The sequence below is a fragment of the Acomys minous genome (genome assembly GCF_964271855.1).
Source record: "Acomys minous genome assembly, chromosome: 2".
NCBI classification, from domain to species: domain Eukaryota; kingdom Metazoa; phylum Chordata; class Mammalia; order Rodentia; family Muridae; genus Acomys; species Acomys minous.
The window spans coordinates 134,690,428-134,710,587 of NC_140484.1; the positions used below are offsets into that span (position 1 = coordinate 134,690,428).

At 47.9% G+C, this 20,160-nt stretch overlaps 2 protein-coding genes across 2 annotated transcripts; both read right to left on the reverse strand.

Moving 5' to 3' along the window:
- Positions 1 to 2,938: 2,938 nt before the first annotated feature.
- Positions 2,939 to 3,949, reverse strand: LOC311583746 (olfactory receptor 52E8-like; the record flags this gene model as incomplete). Its single annotated transcript, XM_084757586.1, has 1 exon — positions 2,939 to 3,949. One exon carries the CDS (start codon positions 3,947 to 3,949, stop codon positions 2,939 to 2,941), a length of 1,011 nt encoding a protein of 336 aa, XP_084613712.1.
- A 6,896-nt stretch (positions 3,950 to 10,845) lies between these two features.
- LOC311590462 (olfactory receptor 52K1-like) lies at positions 10,846 to 15,472 on the reverse strand. The gene is made up of 2 exons (XM_084769467.1): positions 15,307 to 15,472; positions 10,846 to 12,211 (listed from the first exon to the last, which is right to left on the reverse strand). The coding sequence occupies exon 2, from the start codon at positions 12,068 to 12,070 to the stop codon at positions 11,081 to 11,083; it is 990 nt and encodes a 329-aa protein (XP_084625593.1). The 5' UTR covers positions 12,071 to 12,211; positions 15,307 to 15,472; the 3' UTR covers positions 10,846 to 11,080.
- Positions 15,473 to 20,160: the final 4,688 nt, after the last annotated feature.

The window sequence follows — 20,160 nt, forward strand, 5'->3', positions numbered from 1 at the left end:
GAAGCCTAGCAGGCCCCAAAGTTGCTATGTAGCTGAGGGAACCCTGAGCCTGTGATCTTCCTGCCCACAGCTCCTGAGAAGGTTGCAGGTGTGTGGCACTGCACCTGGTGTAGGCAATGCTGGGCCTCACATTCAGGGTTGCATGTTAAGCAGGCACTCTACCCACAGGGCCATGTCTGTAGCCTGAGGCAGTGTTAATGTCTCAGGCCAAGAGAGCAAATGTCTTGGTTTCTTGAGGAAGTTTCTATTTGTTTCTTGTAACTGGCATGCCTTGTGGGTTTTAGTACTGAGAACTGAGAATGACTTGTACTCAGGCCACTCCGCAAACTGGAGCCGCAGGCTTTGCTGCCTCACTTGTTGTGGAAGGCCTTAGCCGTGTCTGGTCACTGGAGTCTCAGGCTTTGCTGCCTTGCTTGCTGTGGAAGGCCTTAGCCGTGTCTGGTCACTGGAGTCTCAGGCTTTGCTGCCTTGCTTGCTGTGGAAGGCCTTAGCCATGTCTGGTCACTGGAGCCTCTGTTTGATTAGCACATATTTGGATTATGTTTGGGTAAATATTTTTTGAATTCCTAGAGCTGTCTTAGTCAACCCCATAGGCAAAGTATGCTTGGTTACCAGAAAGGACAACAGGCAAGGCCACAGCCTTATTTGTATGTGAGATCTGTGCTTGGGCCAGTTAATTAGGGAGTTCCTAGAAACCAAATAGGTGGGAGGGCTGTTGTATTCTTATCTGACCTGTATGAGCAGATAAGTTGGGGCCAAGGACACAGAGTCCAGTTTGAATTCTATAAATGGTTATAATTCCCCATCCTGGTTCCAGGTTTGGTCAAGTCTGTAGCTCTAGAGTCCTTGAATGAAAGGGAGACGACATTCCCTTGAGGTAAGCCTTCCACACTGCTCCCCCCTGGCTTTTTACAGGGTGCTGTACACTGCTACCAATTTCAGGTACCCCCAGATCATTGTGGTCTGTGGGTAGGGTCTAGGCTTGTGGAGGTCAGGTGATCATGGAGTCATTCCTGGGTTATGTCTCAGTCTAAATAGGGTTCCTAGAACCATCCCGTGGTTATTTCCTCTCTTCTAGAATGCATGATTGTGGTACACCCTCTGCAGCTTGCAGACTGTCTGCTTTATCCTATGACTATAGTGGGAGGACGGTTGTACTAGGAAAAGGCAAATGTTAGCCACTCAAAAGATGGCAAAATAAAGCCAGTTGCATCCTAGAACGATGGAGATTAGTGGCAATATCGACTTGGTGATTTCTACACCATCTTCTTTCAGTGACTGCTGAAATAATAGATGGTGGTTAGGCGCCTGATGTGAATACTGAGAATTAAACTTGGGTCCCCTACAAGAGCTCTTAAGCTCTGAGCTATCTTTCCAGCCACCTTGAAGCTTGTTTTGAAGGTATGTTGATTCATCAGCTCTGTCATAATTTAGTTCCCAGCACTCGGGAGGCAGAGAGGCAGGTGGATCCTTGTAAGTTCGAGGCCAGCCTGGTCTACAAAGCAAGTCCAAGACAGCCAAGGCTAACACAGAGAGACCCTGTCTCGGGGGGAAAAAAGAAAAAAAGAAAGAAAAAAGAAAAAGAAAAGGGTAGGACAAGAACATCTAAACAGGCTTCTGGATTTAGGAGGCAAAATTCTCATTTGGGTGTGCTAGTCTAGCCTGATTACTGAGTAACTGGAAAAGCTGTTTGCCTAAATGTGGCCCAGAGCAAGTGAAGAAGGCTCTGCCACAGATCCAAGATAACGGTGGGAATTGCTGTGCTCCTTGAGCCATGTGATCCAGCAGAGTCACAGTGACAGACAGAGGTTAACTGCAGCCTTTGGTTGGCAGGATTCCCGAGGGCAACCACAGGAGGACCCAGATCTTGGGGGTGAAGCCTCTGGGTACATCCTCTGGGAATATATTCATCTGAGAAACAGCTTTTGGCTTGGTGGTGAGCCTAAGTAGAGTCTGGACACTTAACTGTGGGTCACCAAGTTACCATTTATCATGAATTACATACCAGGAAAGGGCTGTTGTCTGACTCACCAAACCATAATTTTGAGCATGCACAGCGTTTTGTCATCAAGTGGAAGAACATATACAATCCTGAGCTTGAGCAAGCACTGAAGGCACAAGTAAGTTGGACAAAACAACTCACACTCCATGGTCCCTGCTTGTGCTACACTGACTTCTCTTTCCTAATCTATACTTATGGCTTCCTAAGGCATTTCCTATGGTCTGTTAGCAGAGAGAGGAAGAGAAAAAAAATCCAGCTTGGTTTGCAGGTGGTTCTGTGTAGCATTCAGGCACAATAGCCCATTTCTGGGACATACCTAAAGGTCATAGATGACAGGAGACTGTGGAAGTCTTAAGCAACAGAGTTACTTTATTATTACATAGAGAGTCTTATGTGTTGCTCAGGCTGGCATTCAACTCCTGGGATCAAGTGATCCTGAGACATTGCCTCTGTACCTGGTGAGGAAGTAATGTTACCATAGATCACACTGCCACTGAGAGAATGACCTGACGTGGATTCGAGTCAGACTCAGGTCCCCAGGTCAGGGCCTACTCTGGTCTTGTTTCAGATTTGGGCTCTGTAGCACCACCTTGTCTGTGTGTCCCAGGAGACCTCAGGGTTCTGGCCTAGGTGTTAGGGTCATTTGATGCTCTAGAGGTACAGGGTAGGCACTACTCTGGCCTTTGGATCTGCCCCCTGCCCCAAATAGGAAAGAAGACAAAATGAACCTAGAAGGATAAACACAGGTAACTCTATGAGGCGAGGGTGGTGCATAATAACAGAATGCTCTAAGAGTTCAACAAGTCATAGCTGCAACAGGAGGATGGCATCGAGCTGTCACCTGCTCAGGACCCACCCAGCCTGTTAGTACAGACCACCTACTTCTTGTTCTCACAGGCCACACACAGGCCCAGCTTCTCAACCCCAAACACCCTCTTATCCTGGTAACTCCCTGTCCCCTCTCACAGTCTGTGACTTCTCCCTGATGTCTGGGGGTGACTGCAGTCCACAGAGCATTTTTTCTATGTGCTGCCGAATCTCCTTAGTTCTCACCCCATAAATGAGAGGATTCAAGGCTCCCGGGAGCAGCAGGTATATGGCACTGAGTAGGTTCTGGACATCCTGGGACACAGTTTTGGCCACTCGAAAGACAATGGAAGTAGAGAGACCAGAAAGGTAGATGGTGAGGATGACCAGCAAGTGGGAGCCACAAGTGTGCAAGGCCTTGGCTCGGGCTCCTCCAGAAGAGATCCGGAAGGCAGCGTAGATGATACGACTGTAGGAGGTTCCCAGTAAGGCCAGGTCAAAGGTCACGGTGACCAGCCTCATAGCCAGCCCCACCCGGTTGTTGACGGTCAGGTCACCACAGGCTATGCTCAGCAGCGCGATGTACTCACAGGTGAAGTGCCTTATCACGGACGTCCTGCAAAATCGAGCTTTTGCAGTCAGTACCACTAGGGGCACTGCCACCCCTAGGCTCCGTGTCAGGGCAAAAGTGGCCATCAGGCCCAGTAAGTGTGAGGTCATCAGGTCAGTATAGCGGAGTGGGTGGCAAATGGCCACATAGCGGTCAACGGCCATGGCCAGCAGGAGATTGTAGTCCAGAAGGAGAGTAAAATAAATAAAGAACATTTGTGCCAGGCAGCCGTGTAAAGAGATGGGGTTAGCATAGTGCACGAAGCCTTCTAGCATTTTAGGCATCACAGCCGTGGAAGCGCAGATATTGACAGCCAGGAGCAGAGCGATGAGCACGTACATGGGCTGGTGCAGGCTCCTCTGGGCCACCACTGTGTGGATGACTAAGGCATTGGCGGAAAGGATGGACACATAGAGGAAGGCAAGAGGCAGGACCAGAAGGGGCCGCCACTCCCGCAACCCAGGGAAACCCACTAGGAGGAAGGTGGTGTAGGAAAAGTTGAAGACGCTGGCATTTCCATTCTCACCCATTGACTTTGGTCCTGGGCTGGCACCGAGAGTGAGAATCAGAGGCTGTTGGAACAAAATGGCTGTTTTAAGAGCCTGAGGCTTACACAATGAAAATATCTCTCTCTCTCTCTCTCTCTCTCTCTCTCTCTCTCTCTCTCTCTCTCTCTCTCTCTCACACACACACACACACACACAGATGAATAAGACATTCCTTGTCCTCAGGGAGCTCTTAGCTTCCCCTTGTAAAATACAAATGTATAAGATATTTGTTGTAGGATGTCACAGGTGTTTTATTGTTGAGTGAAATGTAAGCCAGAAAATTAGATGTGGTATATGAAAGGGGGGAAAAACAATGTTCAGAGACGAAACAAGAAAAAACAAACAAACCCTTTTGGTCAAAAGTATATAAAGGATCTTTGTTCCAAGGAGCCTGGGCAGGACCCAAGTAGGGCTTCAAACTGGGGAGAGTGGAGCCAGCCGGGAACAATGGCTTCACCTCTGTGCTCAAGGTACACTGCCTAGGACAGAGGGAAGTTGCTGAGGAAACTGGTTTTCTTGATCCGAAAGTACCAGGCTGCATATTCTGGTCCCTCCTTAGCTCCTGTAGTCTGACTGCGGCATCTCCTGCCAGTCCTTGTCCAGGAAGCTTACGTCCCTTCACCAGGGTGAGGCCAGGAAGAAGAGTTCACCAGAGCGCCAAGCACAGAGCTGCTAGACAGGCCTACAGCTTGCCTGTGGCTTGGCTTCAGGGTAGATGGATGAGGAGTAAGAGAAGGCTGTATATGTAGGTGGCATCTGTTTGATAGTGACTGTACATCAGAAAATGTTGCAAATGATTTCAGAAATTAACTTAAAAACAACAACAATAACTTCACTTTGGGGCTGAGGAGAGGGCTAAGAACATTTACTGTTCTTGCAGAGCACCCAGGTTCAGTTCCCAGCTGCCTATAACTGCAGCTCCAGGCCACAAAGAGCCCTCTTCTGAGCTCTGTAGGCCCCAGGCACATACAAAATGCACAGACATGTATTTGAGCAAGACATTCATACACATAAATAAATAAATAAATGTAAAATAAAAAAAATCTCTATTTTGATAAGTATTGCGGTGCATGTCTTTAGACCCATCATTACTCAGGAAGCAGACTTCTGTGAGTTTGAGACTCACCTGGTGTGGATAGTGAGTTCCAGGCCAGCCAGAGCTACATAACGAGACTCTGTCTAAAAATAATTAAAAACCCTTCATTTCATCAACAAGGAAGCCAAGACATGGAGAGGTAAAGGCCTAGTCCAAAGTCACACAGCTAATAAACGACAGAGCTGGATCTACACCCAGAATGTTCTCGGTCTCACAAGTTCAGGGTTCGAACCTTGTCAAGGTTTGCCTCGGACTTGCTGGGTTTTGGAATCTGAAGTCTGGAATCCCCAGAAAATGGCCAGGCAGAGTTAGCAACTAGTCACTTCACTGCAGCAACGCTATCTACCCTGACGGTCAGAGGAGCCTTGCCAGTTGTGGAGCAATCTGGGGCCCGGCGTGCTCCTCGCTCTTTGTCAGTGCTTGCGTGCCTAAGACTGACTCCCTCTGGATACCAGAAGAGGCGTGTCTTCTAACAAACCCTCACACCAGAGAGAACTCAGGACAGGGTGGGTCTGGAATTCCCACCCTCAAGCCTGGGGTATCTTTCTGGACATTCCAGAACACTGCAGATTTGGGGGAGACCTATCATTGTTCGGGTTGGATGAGGGCCAGACAGCCTTTGTGGCAAAGTGATGAAAGACTGCAGAGTCAAGCCTGTAAAGGACAGTAGAGGATGGTGACAGCGAGACCTGGGCGGGGCAAGAAGTGGTCCACAAGAGGAGGGAACTGAACCCTGGGGGAGCAGGAGCCAGGAAGACACTGGGCGATCCTGCAGTCCTCCTTCTCAGATATGCCAGAGGGCGGAAGGGAGAAAAGCCCGGCAGGCTGCCCAACGATCTCTTGGCTTGGACAAGGTTATCTTGTCCTTTTCATAGGCTCTATCATTTGTTTTCCTGTTTTGTATCTTGGCATTCCTTGGGTAGATTCCATAAGGAACTTCTTCTTTTTTTTTTTTTTTTTTTTTTTTTGCGCTCCGAGACAGGGTTTCTCTGTGTAGCCTTGGCTATTCTGGACTTGCTTTGTAGACCAGGCTGGCATTGAACTCACAGCGATCTGCCTGCCTCTGCCTCCCGAGTGCAGGGATTACAGGCCAGCGCCATCTGGCCTGGCTAATAAGGAACTTCTTTGACATGGGACCCTGAGGCAGTCAGTAAACACTATGCACAATAATGACCCTGTGAGGAAGGGATAGGAGATGGAGGGGAGGGAGCTGCCGTTTAAACTCGACAACAAAGAGCTTAGAAAAAAACAAGGAAAAGTAAAAAAAAAAAAAAAAAAAGAAAAGAAAAAGAAAAGAAAAGAAAGAAAGAAAAAAGGAAGAACTTCCTAGAGTCAAATCTATCACATAGCAGCCAACCAAGGAAAAAGAATGATCTACAATTTTAAGGTTTTAAAGCGATGATGATTATATTGGAGTTGCCATACCCTGAAAAGGGAGGAAGTGGGTTGAGGCTATTAAAGGTGCAGTTAATGAATGGCATTTGGGTACTTCAGCAATTCACAAGTGAAGAGTTTGTTTTTTAGTCAATAGCTGTGCGTACAAGTGGAGAGTTCAGATGAAGGAGTGAAGCCGAAGATGGAAATGTGTGAGGGTGTGAGATAGCATCCCAAGGCACAGCCAGAACAGCTGGTGTCAGTGGAAGACTTAAGAGAGAGAGGAGGGAGGGTGAGAGCCAGGAGCAAACTGGCAGAAACTGGAGGAGCCTTGGTTTCCGGGGAGGCTTCAAGGTGGATGAACTTACAGACTACTAGGGTAAGGTCCATGATGCTAGATTGTCCGCAAGGACCGATGTGCAGAGTGCTGCCATGTGAGCGAACAGTCAGAGGGCTGAAATGAGGACTGCGGACTTCATGGGAGTCCTGAAGAAAGAGGCATAACCTCCACAGGAAAAACAACACAAACCAAAAGCCCAAAGAACAAAAATGCTCATTTCCCCATCCTCACAAAGGATGTGTTTGCTGTAGCCACGCTCCAGGTGAGAGATGGTTGTTTTCCTCCTGTCTTCGGGGCATCTCACACTTCTTACTCTGTCTCCCAGTTTATGAAACTCAACTGTCATCGTAGAAGATAAGCTTTGCCTTAATTTCTTATAGCCCCCTAGATTCTAATATTCTGTCTCCCTTCCCAGGCTGAGCCCTCGGCATGCCTTTCTCACAGTATGTCTCCTCACTAGACTGAAGGCATTTCGAGTGGGGGAGACCATGGCTTATTCACTTCTGCTCCACCGTCCAGCACGGAGCCTGCTACATATCAGGCCATTTATAAAGTGTGCTGGAGGCGAGTGTACAAAGGGACCAATTAAACCTTGAAGCAGTTCTTTGAGGCTGAGTGAATGAACACAAATTGAACCCAATAGGACCAAGGATTTAAAGTGACTTTATTAGTCTCACGTAGCAAGAGAAGCCCAGCGTCAACTCTAAGCCTTCCCTTGGCTTCCCTTGTGCCTTACATGAGGCAGCTCTGTTCGGTTTTCTTTTTTCTTTTTTTTTGATTTTTCGAGACAGTGTTTCTCTGTTTTGGCCCTGACTGTCCTGGACTCGCTTTGTAGACCAGGTCGGCCTCAAACTCACAGAGATCCACCTGGCTCGACCTCCCGAGTGCTGGGATTAAAGGCATGCGCCACCACCGCCCAGCTCATGAGGCAGCTCTGGAACCCTTTATTTAAGCTGTCTTACTCTCACAGCCAGGTAAGAGGGTTTATTACAGTGCTAGGTGTCTGTCATGTAGCTCGTGGCGACCTCAAGAGATTAACACTCTCTCACCTTAACCTGTAGGTGAAAATAGGGAAGTGGAGAGAATCGAACTAGCATTCTTAACCTACTGCAGGCATTAAATTATGGGGCTGCAATGCAAGTTCGTCAAAGGTAAAGTGGGCTCCAACCTCAGGTTTACCTGCCTCCGAACTCCCCATAACTCTGTCCTCACCGTGGCAGCCTGTGATAGCCTCCGAGCCGCTCCCTTGCTGGGCCTTGATTTAACCTCCAAAGAGGTTAGGTCGGTGGTGATCAGTGCCCAGTTCCACGGCACTGCTCTGTGGGTCTGTGGAGGGAGAGTTAATTATACCTGGGGCCCATGTGGAGGACCAGAGGAGAGTCCCAGAGGGGAGCCATTCCCAGGGACTTGAAGGAGGGACCGAGGAGAAACCCAGAAGCACCTGTTTCTCTTCATTCTGTTATTTTTTTAGTGCTTACTTTAGGCCTTATTGTTGTTGTTTTACAGGTTTACTTTAAATACACATCAACTAGTTGGTACCGTGTTAGGAAACATCATCATTTTGTATTTAAAGTGCTCAAGGCCCTTTTGAGAAAAGGAAGGTTTCAGTTGAATATGTGTAATAGGAAACAATTCTTTGGGGGTTGGAGAGATGGCTCAGCGGTTAAGAGCACTGGCTGCTGTTCCAGAGGACCCCGAGTCAGTTAACAGCACCCACATCAGGCGCTTACAGCCATCTGTGACTGCAGTCCAGAGATCCAAAATCCTCTTCAGGCCCCTGTGGGTACATCCCCACACATGTACTGCACATACATACGTGCAAGCTCACATTTATTTTTTGAATAAAGATAATCAAAATCTTTTTAGAAAAAGAGACAAATAAGTTACTTTCTTGATATTTCTCTGAGAAGCTAAATCTTGATGCTTCTGCACACTGCTCCTAATCGATGGCTTTCTTTTTTAAAAATAATTTTTAAAATAATTTTTTTATTTTATTAATTTATTCATATTACGTCTCAATGGTTATCCCCTCCCTTGTATCCTCCCATTCCTCCCTCCCTCCCTTTTTCCCCTTACTCCCCTCCCCTATGACTGTGACTGAGGGGGACCTCCTCCCCATGTATATGCTCATAAGGTATCAAGTATCTTCTTGGTAACCTGCTGTCCTTCCTCTGAGTGCCACCAGGTCTCCCCATCCAGGGGACATGATCAAATATGAGGCACCAGAGTTCGTGTGAAAGTCATACCCCACTCTCCACTCAACTGTGGAGAATGTCCTGTCCATTGGCTAGATCTGGGTAGGAGTTAAATAAATTTTTAAGAATTATTTTTATTTTACATGTTTGTTTGCTTGTATATATGTCTGTGCACCATGAATGTATGGTGCTCACAGATTCCAGAAGAGGGTGTTAAGTCTCCTGGAACCGGAGTGACAGATGTTTGTGAGCTGCCATATGGATGCTGGAAACTAAAATTAGGTTCTTTGCAAGAGCACCCATGGCTCATTCTTGACTGCCGAGCCATCACCCGAATGACAGAAGAGTCAGCTGCCCCCACCTACAGATGCTACATGCAGGATTCAGCCAACTACAGATGAAAAGTATTTTAAAAATTGCATCTGTATTGTGCATAAATAGATCTTTCTGTTTATGATTTATTTTTATTTTTAAAATTTTGGTTTTTCTAGACAGGGTCTATGGTTTCTTAAGTGCACAGCATGATAATTATATAGTGTTTACATTGCATTAGGTCTCATAAGTATCTATAAATGATTAAAGTATATGAGAGAACATGTGCAGGTTGCATGTGATTACTATGTCATTTTACATAAGGGATTTGAATATCTACACCTTTTGGTATGGGAGGGGCCCTGAAGCCAATCGGAGCAATGACTGAGCAGCTCATCCTTTTAATGATCTATTTAATGTCCTTGTTTAACGGTCATTCACCTCCATACAGGCCACAAACAAGGTCCTGCCGTGGATCATCACTCCCATGCCTCCTTTTCTATTCCATGCTGACCTCTTGGACTTGAAAGTTTTCCACTCATTCAGAGCACCCCCACCTCATCTCTTCTTGTACCCAGAGGTCAGACTCGCTCTCCAGTGCTCCTGCTCCTTTGTGCTACCTGCTGAGAGTTGAGTGAAATCTGTGCGTGGACTAAGGGTCTATGGAGACACCCCAGAGCTGCCCTCAGCCTTCCTTTCAACAACGGAAGGGCCCGTCTTTCTTTCAAGACTTGGCTTTCGTGCTCTGCTCTTTTAGATTCATGTGGCACCTCCTTGAACGCATCATACGTTGGCTCTCCTTCAACTAGCTCAGTCTCTATCAGGCAGGAGATGCTGCCTCCATTCTGCAGACTAGGAGGCAAAGGTTTGGGTGGGGGTGGGGGTGGGGGTGGGGGTGAGGGCCTCCAAGGTTGCTCTGTGCTCTTATCCCCTGTGAGTGGCAGAACCAAAAATCTTATTCTGATTTCCTCCTTTCCTGAGCCCCAAGATTTTTCTGCTTTGCAAACTTTTCCCACATCTTCACTCTCTTTTCTTTCCTCTATGGAGACCCGCCTTCTCTGTGAGGCACTCCTACCTTTAGCGAATCCTCCTCCTTTCCACAGAGCTTTGTGGTTTTTATGGGGTAGTGTGGGGTGGTGTGTTTCGAGACAGAGTTTCTCTGTGTAATAGACCTGGCTGCCCTGGAGCTTTCTTTATAGGCCAGGCTGGCCTTGAACTCACATTGATCCGCCTGCCTTTGCCTCCCAAGTGCCTGGACTAAAGGCATGTGCCACCACAGCCCAGCTCCACGGAGTTTTGTACATAAACTACTATTGAATATCATATTGCCATAAATGGATAGATTTGGGACCTTCTTCTAGGCAGAGGCAAATTTTTTCTTTCTTTGCAATCATTGCATTACAATGACGTATGTTGGACAAACATTTTATGGATGCATAGATAAACAAGTGAATAAAGCAGATGCAAAGGGAAGGGACGAGCGAGGGACAGAACTTGCTTTCAGTTGGTAGTTGGTGGCTTCAGAAAGTGGACATAAGACTCTCAAAGATGGATGCAGATAAGCTGGGCACCAAGCCTCATGCCTCTATTGCTAGCATTTGGTAAGCTAAGAAGGGCTTCTTAAGGAGTTCTAGACAGCGGGGGCTATAGAATGGAGCCTTGTCACAAAAAGATGATGACCATAGCTGAGACAATCTATACCAGAGATGATTCACTCAGATGAATGCCCCGCCTTCACTGAATAGTGAGAAGTGATTTTCGGATCCACAAATCTAGACAATGAGCCAGGAAGCTCTCTACGTGAGGGCGGGGACTGGGGGCTTCTCAGTGGAGACCTGTTGCTGAGTCTTTTGGAACAGAGTTGCCAGGTGCTGCCTGATTTCCTTGGTTCTGGCCCCATAGATGATGGGGTTGACCAGGCACGGGAGCAACAGGTAGAAGGCACTGAGCAGGTTGTGCACATCTTGGGAGGCGGTGCGGGCCACGCGGTAGACGATGGATGAGGACATGGTGGAGGAGTAGACGGTGAAGATGACCAGCAGGTGGGAGCCACAGGTGTTCAGGGCCTTGGACCGTGCTCCACCTGATGAGATCCTGAAGGCAGCGTGGATGATGCGGGAGTAGGAAGCTCCTAGCAGGAGCATATCCAGGACTCTGTTGAAGATGCGAACAGTGAGCCCCACAGTCTTATTCAGTGAGATGTCCCCACAGGAGAGCTTCATCAGAGCCATGTGCTCACAGGCGAAGTGGTGGATCACATTTGAGCGGCAGAAGTGGACCCGGGAGGCCAGCACCACCACTGGAGCAACGATGCATGTACTCCTGGTGGCTGCCAGCACCACCAGACCAGCCAATAACTGTCCTGTCACTATCTCTGGGTAGCGAAGAGGATAGCAGATAGCCACGTAGCGATCCAGAGCCATGACCAGGAGGATGTTGCAATCAAAGACAATGAGAAAATAGATGCAGAACATCTGTCCGAGGCACCGAGGGAGGGAGATGTGGTTGAAGCGGGCAGAGAAGCTGAATAGCATGGCAGGCAGCACAGTGGTGGCAGCGCAGACATTGACAGCCAGGAGCAGGGCGATGAGCAGGTACATGGGCTGGTGCAGGCTCCTCTGGGATGCCACCGTGTGGATGACCAGGCCATTGGTGAAGAGGATCACCAGGTAGAGGCTGAGGAAGGGCAGCACCAGGAGGGCTCTGGCTTCCTGAATCCCTGGGAAGCCCAGCAGGAGGAAGCTGGTGTATGACTCATTGTAGGTGCCGTTGCTCCACCCTGACATGATGCTGGGGGGCGCGGGAGGCTCCAGGGAGAAGGAGGGGCAGGGTACCTGGCTTCAGTCCCGGAAAGGCCCTGCTAGGCGCTGCCCCAGCCCCTCACCAGGCTGGCCTGAGTGTAGTCATAATCACCAACTACCACATTTCTAAGGAGGAAATGAGTTGTACGTTAACTTATAGTGTGATACTTTAAGAAATAACTACTTTCCATAGCCCCTCATGTTTATTCTCCCATGTTTTTCACTAATGAGCCCTTGAAGACCTACTTCGTGCTGCTTTCTATACCAGGAACTTGGAGCACTCAGTGAGTAATGTATTTGTCTCTTGTCTTGCATGAATTTCCATTGTACTGAATGAGATCAAAATGACAGCAGTTAAAAATGCAGTAAGCTCTAGGGTGCTAAAATGGAATCCTCTCCATCCCAGCTTCCGCTGAGGTGACAAAAGCCAAGGTGGGGGGAAAAATCTCACGCTTGAGCAGTCTTGCTATGCAGGAGTTACAGAGGAGGCGGCTGGACACGGCTGTTGACCAGGAGCTGTGCCCACCTGAGGAGGCGGAAAGGTGTGTGTGAGGTTGGGGAGTCAGAGGGAAAGAGTTGATGTTTTCCTTTTCCTCACCCCAAAGGGAGATGGGTGACAGCAGTGGGAAGCTTATGCTTCATCTTGAGCCAAGTGGGAGTGGGGGGGGGGCGGTTACTTTCAAAAGACACACAGCTGTGGATTTAAATTACATCCTTTACACGTGTGCCGTGATCTACAGCACTTGTTCTCAGCAGAGAGCTGGCGAGCTGACATTCTAGGCAGTTGCCATTTAAAACAAGCAAGCAAGCAAGCAAGACGACCCAACAGTCCTCCAGGAATAATGTGGGGACCCTGACAAACCTCTGTGGTTTTTCATTCTGTTGATAGCCCAGACTCAACTCTTACCAGCACGAACCAACACGTTCTCCCATCTCATCCCCACCTTGGGGTTTAGTTCCTCCCTATATTAGGATTGTTTCTCCACTTGGCTTCAGAGTACTTCATATAATATAAAAAGAGGATAATAAGGGGTGAGGCAGTTTCTCTCTGTTATCTTTTATGACTGTACCATCTGATGGAGCCACGCAACTCGGTTTCTTTGGTTCTTGCCTCCCCTGCCTCTTTCTTCTTCCTACCTCTAGTTCTTTCTGGAACCATCACCCAAACGCTCCATTCTCCTCAACCCCGAGTGTTCGGCTGTCTCTTTAGAATTGCAGACCTTTAATTTGGAGATCCATCCTAGGCTCACCCCAAAGTCTGAGCAGAGAGAGAGCCGTGGAGTGCGGATCCTGGGACTGAGGCTAACTAAGGGGAGGGCTGAGGTTCTCAGAGAGCCTCAGGAGGTCAGAGGCAGCTCACAGTTCACATTGTCCAGCGGCAGTGAGAAAGGTCAGAGGAGGGGACTGCAAGCGTTAGTGTTCTTTCCGGCCTCCCCTGGATCACAGCACCTGTGACCTTTGGCACCAGAGACCTGTGGAGCTCAGGAGTCTGCTGGAATCTAGCAGGAAGAGAGTCTGGCCCTCCAGCAGGAATGTGGTTCCCTGCAGGGTGCATTGGTCTGAGTACAGCTCTCTGCTGTTGGAAAGGACAATGGCTTTTGTAGATAAAGTTTTTGTTTTGTTTTGAAGGCCAGCCTGTTTTGGGGTGTCTGTTCTCTTGTGAAACAACCTATCTTGCCAAAAGTCTGTCTAAGTGTAGGGCAGATCCCACCCTCAGAAAGGTCTTTCTGTGGAGCTACCATCATCCCTCTGAAAAGTCCTCCCTTGTTCCTCCTAAGATCCACCCAGAATCCATCTAATCTATAAAACCTAGCGGTTTTGTTTGTTTGTTTTTGTTTTTTTTTTTAAAAGGCAAGGTTTCTCTATGTACTTCTGCTTGTCCTGAAACTTGCTCTGTAGACCAGGTCTGGCCTCAAACTTGGAGATCTGCCTGCCTCTGCCTCCTAAGGGATTGAAAGTGTGTGCCACCACACCAGGTAAATCTTAGCTTTTTAGAGGAGGCTTTAGGGACAGGAGTTTGGGTTGGTCTAAATGTGGTCTTGAGAGGACAGAGTGCTGGGTGTGGGTTCCTGACCTTGTAAGAGGCAGCAAAAGTGTAGCTGACACTGATAAGAAAAAAGAACATTTCACTGGAGGGCGGCCAGGCTGGGAAGAGCACAGCCCAAAGCTGAGGTGTGCTGAGCTCCTGGAGGACAGCACGGTGGAGTGAGATACTTCATGGGGGAGCCTGGTCTGCCACTCACTTGTGTGATGTCGAGGGATTTATTCGATCCTAGCTGTGAATTGGGAGTTATAATATTGGCTTCTCGGCATGTGAAATTGATAAAGCTGATGAGCAGTGTGGATGACTCTTTTGCTCTTTTTCTTATTCTTCTTTCTTTCTTTTTAATTTTTTTTAAAGCCATGTCCTCCATGGCTGACTTTAAACTCACTATGTAGCAGAGGTTGACCTTGAACTCCTGATCCTCTCCTTCCACCTCCCAAGTGCTGAGGTGGTACAGAAATGTATCACCAGACTGGGCTTGGTGCTTTTTTCTTTATGTCCTCTTTTAGTAAATGCGAGAAGTGAGCTCAGGGCCTGACCCTAAATGCTGGACATGAATAGGAAGTCTGGGGACAGAGGAAAGGCCGCTGCCTTGCTCAGTGGGCTTAGGCACACATTGTACTCCTGAGTCTGCAGACAGATCATACAATCTTAGTTCCTGTTTGTCCAGAAAAAGGAAAGTTTAGTCTTACAACTCTTTCTTATACAAAATGGGTTCCTTTGTGGTGCTGTCTGTGCTGTCTGTGCTGACAGAAACCCTGTCCTGCTGTCCTCTCAGGCACACAGACCTGCATGGTGAACGTGGCTGTGTCAACATGCAGAGGAGAAGGGAGTTGTACATGGGTCGTTGACGAACGAGACATTTGGGATGCACACCTGTCAGAAAAGTCTAGAATTTGTTTACCTTTATGCAAGAAGGAAAGGAATAAGTCGGATTAGGCTCTGGGCTCTACTCAGAAGATGGCTTAGGAGACATGGCCACCCTCAGAAGTCCTGACAACTAAGGTTAGACACTAGGAATGTGGACGCGTGGCCTTCTTTTCCCCTGGATTGGAAGTGGGGAAGCACTGGGTAAGAGGAACTGGGGGAAGTGGAATTGGCCGTTGCCCTCATTGCTATCTTCCCTCAGAGCCTCCCCCACACCCCTGCCGCCCTAAGCACGCGCTCTCCTACTTACCAGGACTCACACGGGCAGGGGAAGTAAGGACTGGTCAAGTCAGTCCTCAGTCGCCAGAGTTAAATTCCCTTCATTCCTCCCTGAGGGGAAGCAAGAACTTGTGAGGCTCCCTCCCAGCTTCTGACTTAGCTAATTAGCAAGGCCTCAGCGGGTCGCCAGGATCCTGAGGGTGGGGAATAGTCTGAGTGAGAGCAGCTCCTGACAGAGACAAGCTAGGCATAGGGAGGGACTTATCTGCAGACAGTAGTTTATCAAGTGTCTCCTCACCCATCGCTTCCAGGTGTTCTCACGCATCTGTTGGGTCAATAGCCAGTCCGTCAACCTGTGACCCCATAGCCACGTCTGTCCCTTGTACCCAGCCCTGTTCAACTACTTACTGGGAGTCTCCATATACCACACTGTGCACTGGAGTGTGCACATGCCCTTACTTTCAAACACTGGCCTCCTTTGGGGTGTGTTAGGAATGCTTTCTGGGATGGGGTCGAGCGAGCAGTCAGGGCAGGGAAAGGCATTGATGGTGCCTCCTCTTCCTACCTGAGCCCCTGACTAATTCTGCCTAGCTTTTGTTTGTCTTTTGAAACATGTCCATCTTCATTCTTTCAACCACTAACCACCCAGTTCTTGTTAATATTATTCCTGGCATTCTTATTGTGACAGTCGCTGGTGACTGCTCTGTCTGACACTCAGTAGGTGAGAGTACACTGACTTAATTTTTCTTACTCTATACTCACTTGATAGATAAAATGAAATGCCCTTGGTTCCTTGGGTATCCTTCCTCTGTCTCTCTTCTCCCCGCCCTCACCTTGGAGACAGGGTCTCACACTGTAGCTCAGGCTTGCCTACAACTCACTATTGAACTCAGTATATTCCTGTCTCAGTCTCCCAAGGGCTAGAATTATAGGCACACAACTTATAATTTTCTAGTTGGCTGTGTGCATGTGTGCGTGTGCGTGCGTGCGTGTGTGCGTGCGTGTGTGTGTGTGTGTGTGTGAACAGCATGTGTGTGAACAACATGTATATGTGAACAACATGTGTGTGTGTGAACATGTGTGTGAACAACATGTGTGTGTGTATGTATGAACAGCATATATGCATTAACAGGTTGTTTATTGCAATTTAGTAAAAGAGTCTTGATGCTCTGTAGCTTAACTTCTGGGTTTTTTTTTTCTAAAATTGAAATAAAATCTTTTCTCATACAATACATCCCGGACGGTTTTAACTCAGTCTTTGTGAGAGTCTTTCATGGCATAAAACTGAACTCTCCCCCAGAGCAGGAGTCCCCACTCCACTCAATGCTGGCTTTCCAGCTTGCTCCCCACTGTTCCTGCCTGAATACCACAGCCGGCTGTGACATCTTGTGTGACCAAACCACATCAAGCTGTGGTCAGATGCTTCTGGCCTTGGCTGGCCAGGAATTCACCCTGTAGACCAGGCTGGCATCAAACTCACAGAGCTCAGCCTGCCTCTGCTTCCTGAGTGCTGGGATTAAGGTATGCCTGACCTGTGAACTCTTATTTAATTCTCATGACCTAAGAGAGCAGTCTCTGTTTTTTATTTTCTTTGTTGTTTGTTTTGCATGTGGCATCTGAGGAAACTGAGGTAGTCAAGTCCATATGGAAGAATCTGGAAACTCCTGTATGAGCTCCACTGTTTCACATCCTGGTCTCTAAAGGCTGAACAGAAGCTTTCGGCTCGGGAAAGAGATAAGAAGCGAGCATAGGGGAAGACAGAGGGAGACCGCAGCAAGTGCACTAAATGAACTCTAAGTCCTGCCTAGATTTTTAAAAAAATATATAGATTTATTTTCACGTGTATCAGTTTTTTGTCTGCATGTACATATGTGTGCCGTATACATGCTTGGTACTTGTGGAGATCAGAGGAAAGCATTGGATCTTCTGGAACTGGAGTTTGTGAGGATGTTGGGAACCAAACCTGGGTCCTCTGCGAGAGGAGTTAAAGTATTCTTAACCACTGAGCCCTCTCTCCAGTCTCCTCCCTCAGCCTAGTTCTTTGTCCAAGCCACTGAAGGACAAAGGCCAGGGCTTGGCAGGCAAGTGGTGAAATGGGAGAGACACCTAGGATGTGATTCCTGGTCCATAGTTGTATGGAGCTGAGGCTAGCTTGGGGTCAAAAAACATGAGGTGTATGTTTTTACACAGTGTCTGAATAGAAGAAAGCCAAGCACGATCCAGGCATGCCTCCTGGCTGGAAGTGTTATTGGAATATACTGGAGCCAGAACATTCTGGACATAGCAGGAGAGTTGCTCAGGCCTAGGGATCTGAGAGACAGCAGAATTTGAGCAAAGCCGATAGGGAAGGGCAGGATGCCTGGATCCGGCACGATGAGTTTACAGTGTCACGTGGGTCCAGAGGGATAGGTGACACCCTCAGAATCTGGGATCCTGCAGCCACGTGTAGTGAGGGAAGGGAGCCTTGGTAAACCCTGACACCCATGAATGGCACCTGCTCTGGGAAATTGCCAGGAAACTAGTGTGTAGCCAGGGCTGGGAGCTGCTGACCTAGACCTTTGTGCAAGGCTGTCTTCTCTGTGGGAAATGAATGTTTTCTCTGGGGCTCATCAGGGAGGCGTTTACACAGTACTACTATGCTGACAGGACTCTATGTCTAGAAGTCTGGCTGACTTGGTCTTGAGTCAGGCCACGCATTGATTTTTGGGGAGGGGGTATTCTAGACAGGGTTTCTTTGTGTAGCCTTGGCTGTCGTGGATGCTCTCTGTAGACCAGGCTGGCCTTGAACTCACAGCAAAATGCCTGCTTCTGCCTCCTGAGTGCTGGGATTAAAGGCGTGTGCCACCACACCTGGCTGCATTGACGTCTTAAAGGCTCCTACTGATTCCAGCGTCTTCAAGTTGAAGTTTGCCTCATCTCATCCGGGTGCTGCACTAATGTCACCTGATCCAAACCTTCTCTTTTCCTTTTCTCTTAGGCAGACTGAATGTTAGATTAATTACTGAACATGATTTGGTGAGGTGTAGACCAGAAGAGTGGAAGCCGTCAGGAGCACAGGGTGTGCTGCTCGTCCACGGGACCATGACTGCAAACAGTTTTGACCTGACAACCATCGGGGATGAGCCTCTTCACAGCTCCCGAGTCTTTCAGTTCATCTGCATTAAATCTGATTACTCCACACTTGTTTGGCTTTGGAGCTTCTGGCCAGGGAACTTGAGCTTAGCTTTATCCAGCACCTCAGTTCCGCAGTTTGGTGTGGTATGGTGACCCGGACAGTGTGAACTCTGGCCACTGTGCCCTTGGGCTTCCCAAAGGTGCTGCACATTTGTGTCTGGAACCTAGGCTTGGGAAAACACTGAGATATGAAACATGAATATTCAGCATAAAATTATAGCAAAACCCACGCGGCAAACAGGCTGCACACACTACCAAGGATGCTGCTGTTTGCACCTGTTGTACTCAGGCCTCCAGGAGGAAAGGAACTTGGTTGGCTTAATCAGCTGCAGACTTTATTTTTATTTTTAAAAGACAGGGTCTTCTATGCAGCCCTGGATGGCCTAGAACTCAGAGAGACCTGCCTGCTTCTGCCTCCTGAGGGCTGAGGTTAAATGCATTCGCCATCATGGTCCATCAGTTTGCCAGGCACAACCAGGAGTAATCGAGAGGAGGCTTAGCTTTTTAGTCGTGTAAATGTTTATTAATACTAAATGATTACAAATCTCTGGCGGTCAAGCAATCTGTTAAAGTAAAATACAACTTAGAACAATACTTAAAGAGACACAAGCCATAAACCAGAATATTGTATTTTGTGATTTAAGGCAATTTATTTTTAATCTTACTTTATATGATTGTAATTTTGTCTCAGGCTTAAGAGAAATAATTTTCCAGTTGTTGTTGGCATTTACCTTTAATCCCAGCACCGGAGGCAGAGACAGGCCGAGTTTTAGGCTAGCCTGGTCTACAGAGTGAGTTCTAGGACAGATGGGATATACAGAGAAACCTTGCCTTGAAAAGGAGAGAAGGGGTGCATTTTCAAATTTTAAAATATTTTATTTTTAATTATGTGTGTATGTGTACATTAGGGTAAGGTTCTGTGGAGGCCAGAAGAGGGCGCTGGTTGTCCTGGAGCTGGAGTTACAGGTCACCTCACATGGTGCTGGGAACAGAATTTGTGCCCCCTGTAAGGGCAGTATGCTCTCTTAACCACTGGGCCATCTCTCCACCCTCCATTTTATTTTAAAATGTAACTCTATTTATGTGCGTGTTTGTTTATTCATGTGCAAGTGTGTGCCATGTGTGCCACGTGTGCTGGTGTCCTGGGTGGCCAGCTGGGGTTACAGGCTGGTGTGAGCAACTTGAATGTGTGCTGGGAACAGAGCGTAAGCCCCCAGAAAGCGTGGCAAGCGATCTCAAATGCTGAATCATCTTGCTAGCCTCCATTTAACATTCTTTATTTTATTATTATTTTTTAAGACAGGGTTTCTCTTTGTAGCCCTGGCTGTCCTGGACTCATTTTGTAGACCCAGGCTAGCCTTGAACTCACAGCCATCTGCCGGGCTCTGCCTCCCTGAGTGCTGGGATTAAAGGCGTGTGCCACCATGCCCAGCCCATTTACAATTCTTAATAATTTATTTGTATTATTTAATAAGCTGTGTATGTTGAGCCATGAGACTTCCAGAGACCGTGGATGGAGTAACAAGTAGTGGTCCCTCCCCCTGCCTCACCACCAGCAGCCATCTTTTCAGTGTTAAGGATCAAATCCAGGGCCCCGAGGCACATGTTATGCAAGTGTTCTGCCACTGACCTACTTCCCCAGCCACTCTTACTGAGGATAATTTACTATTATTTGGTTTGATACAAGGCCTTAATATGTAGATTTGGCTGG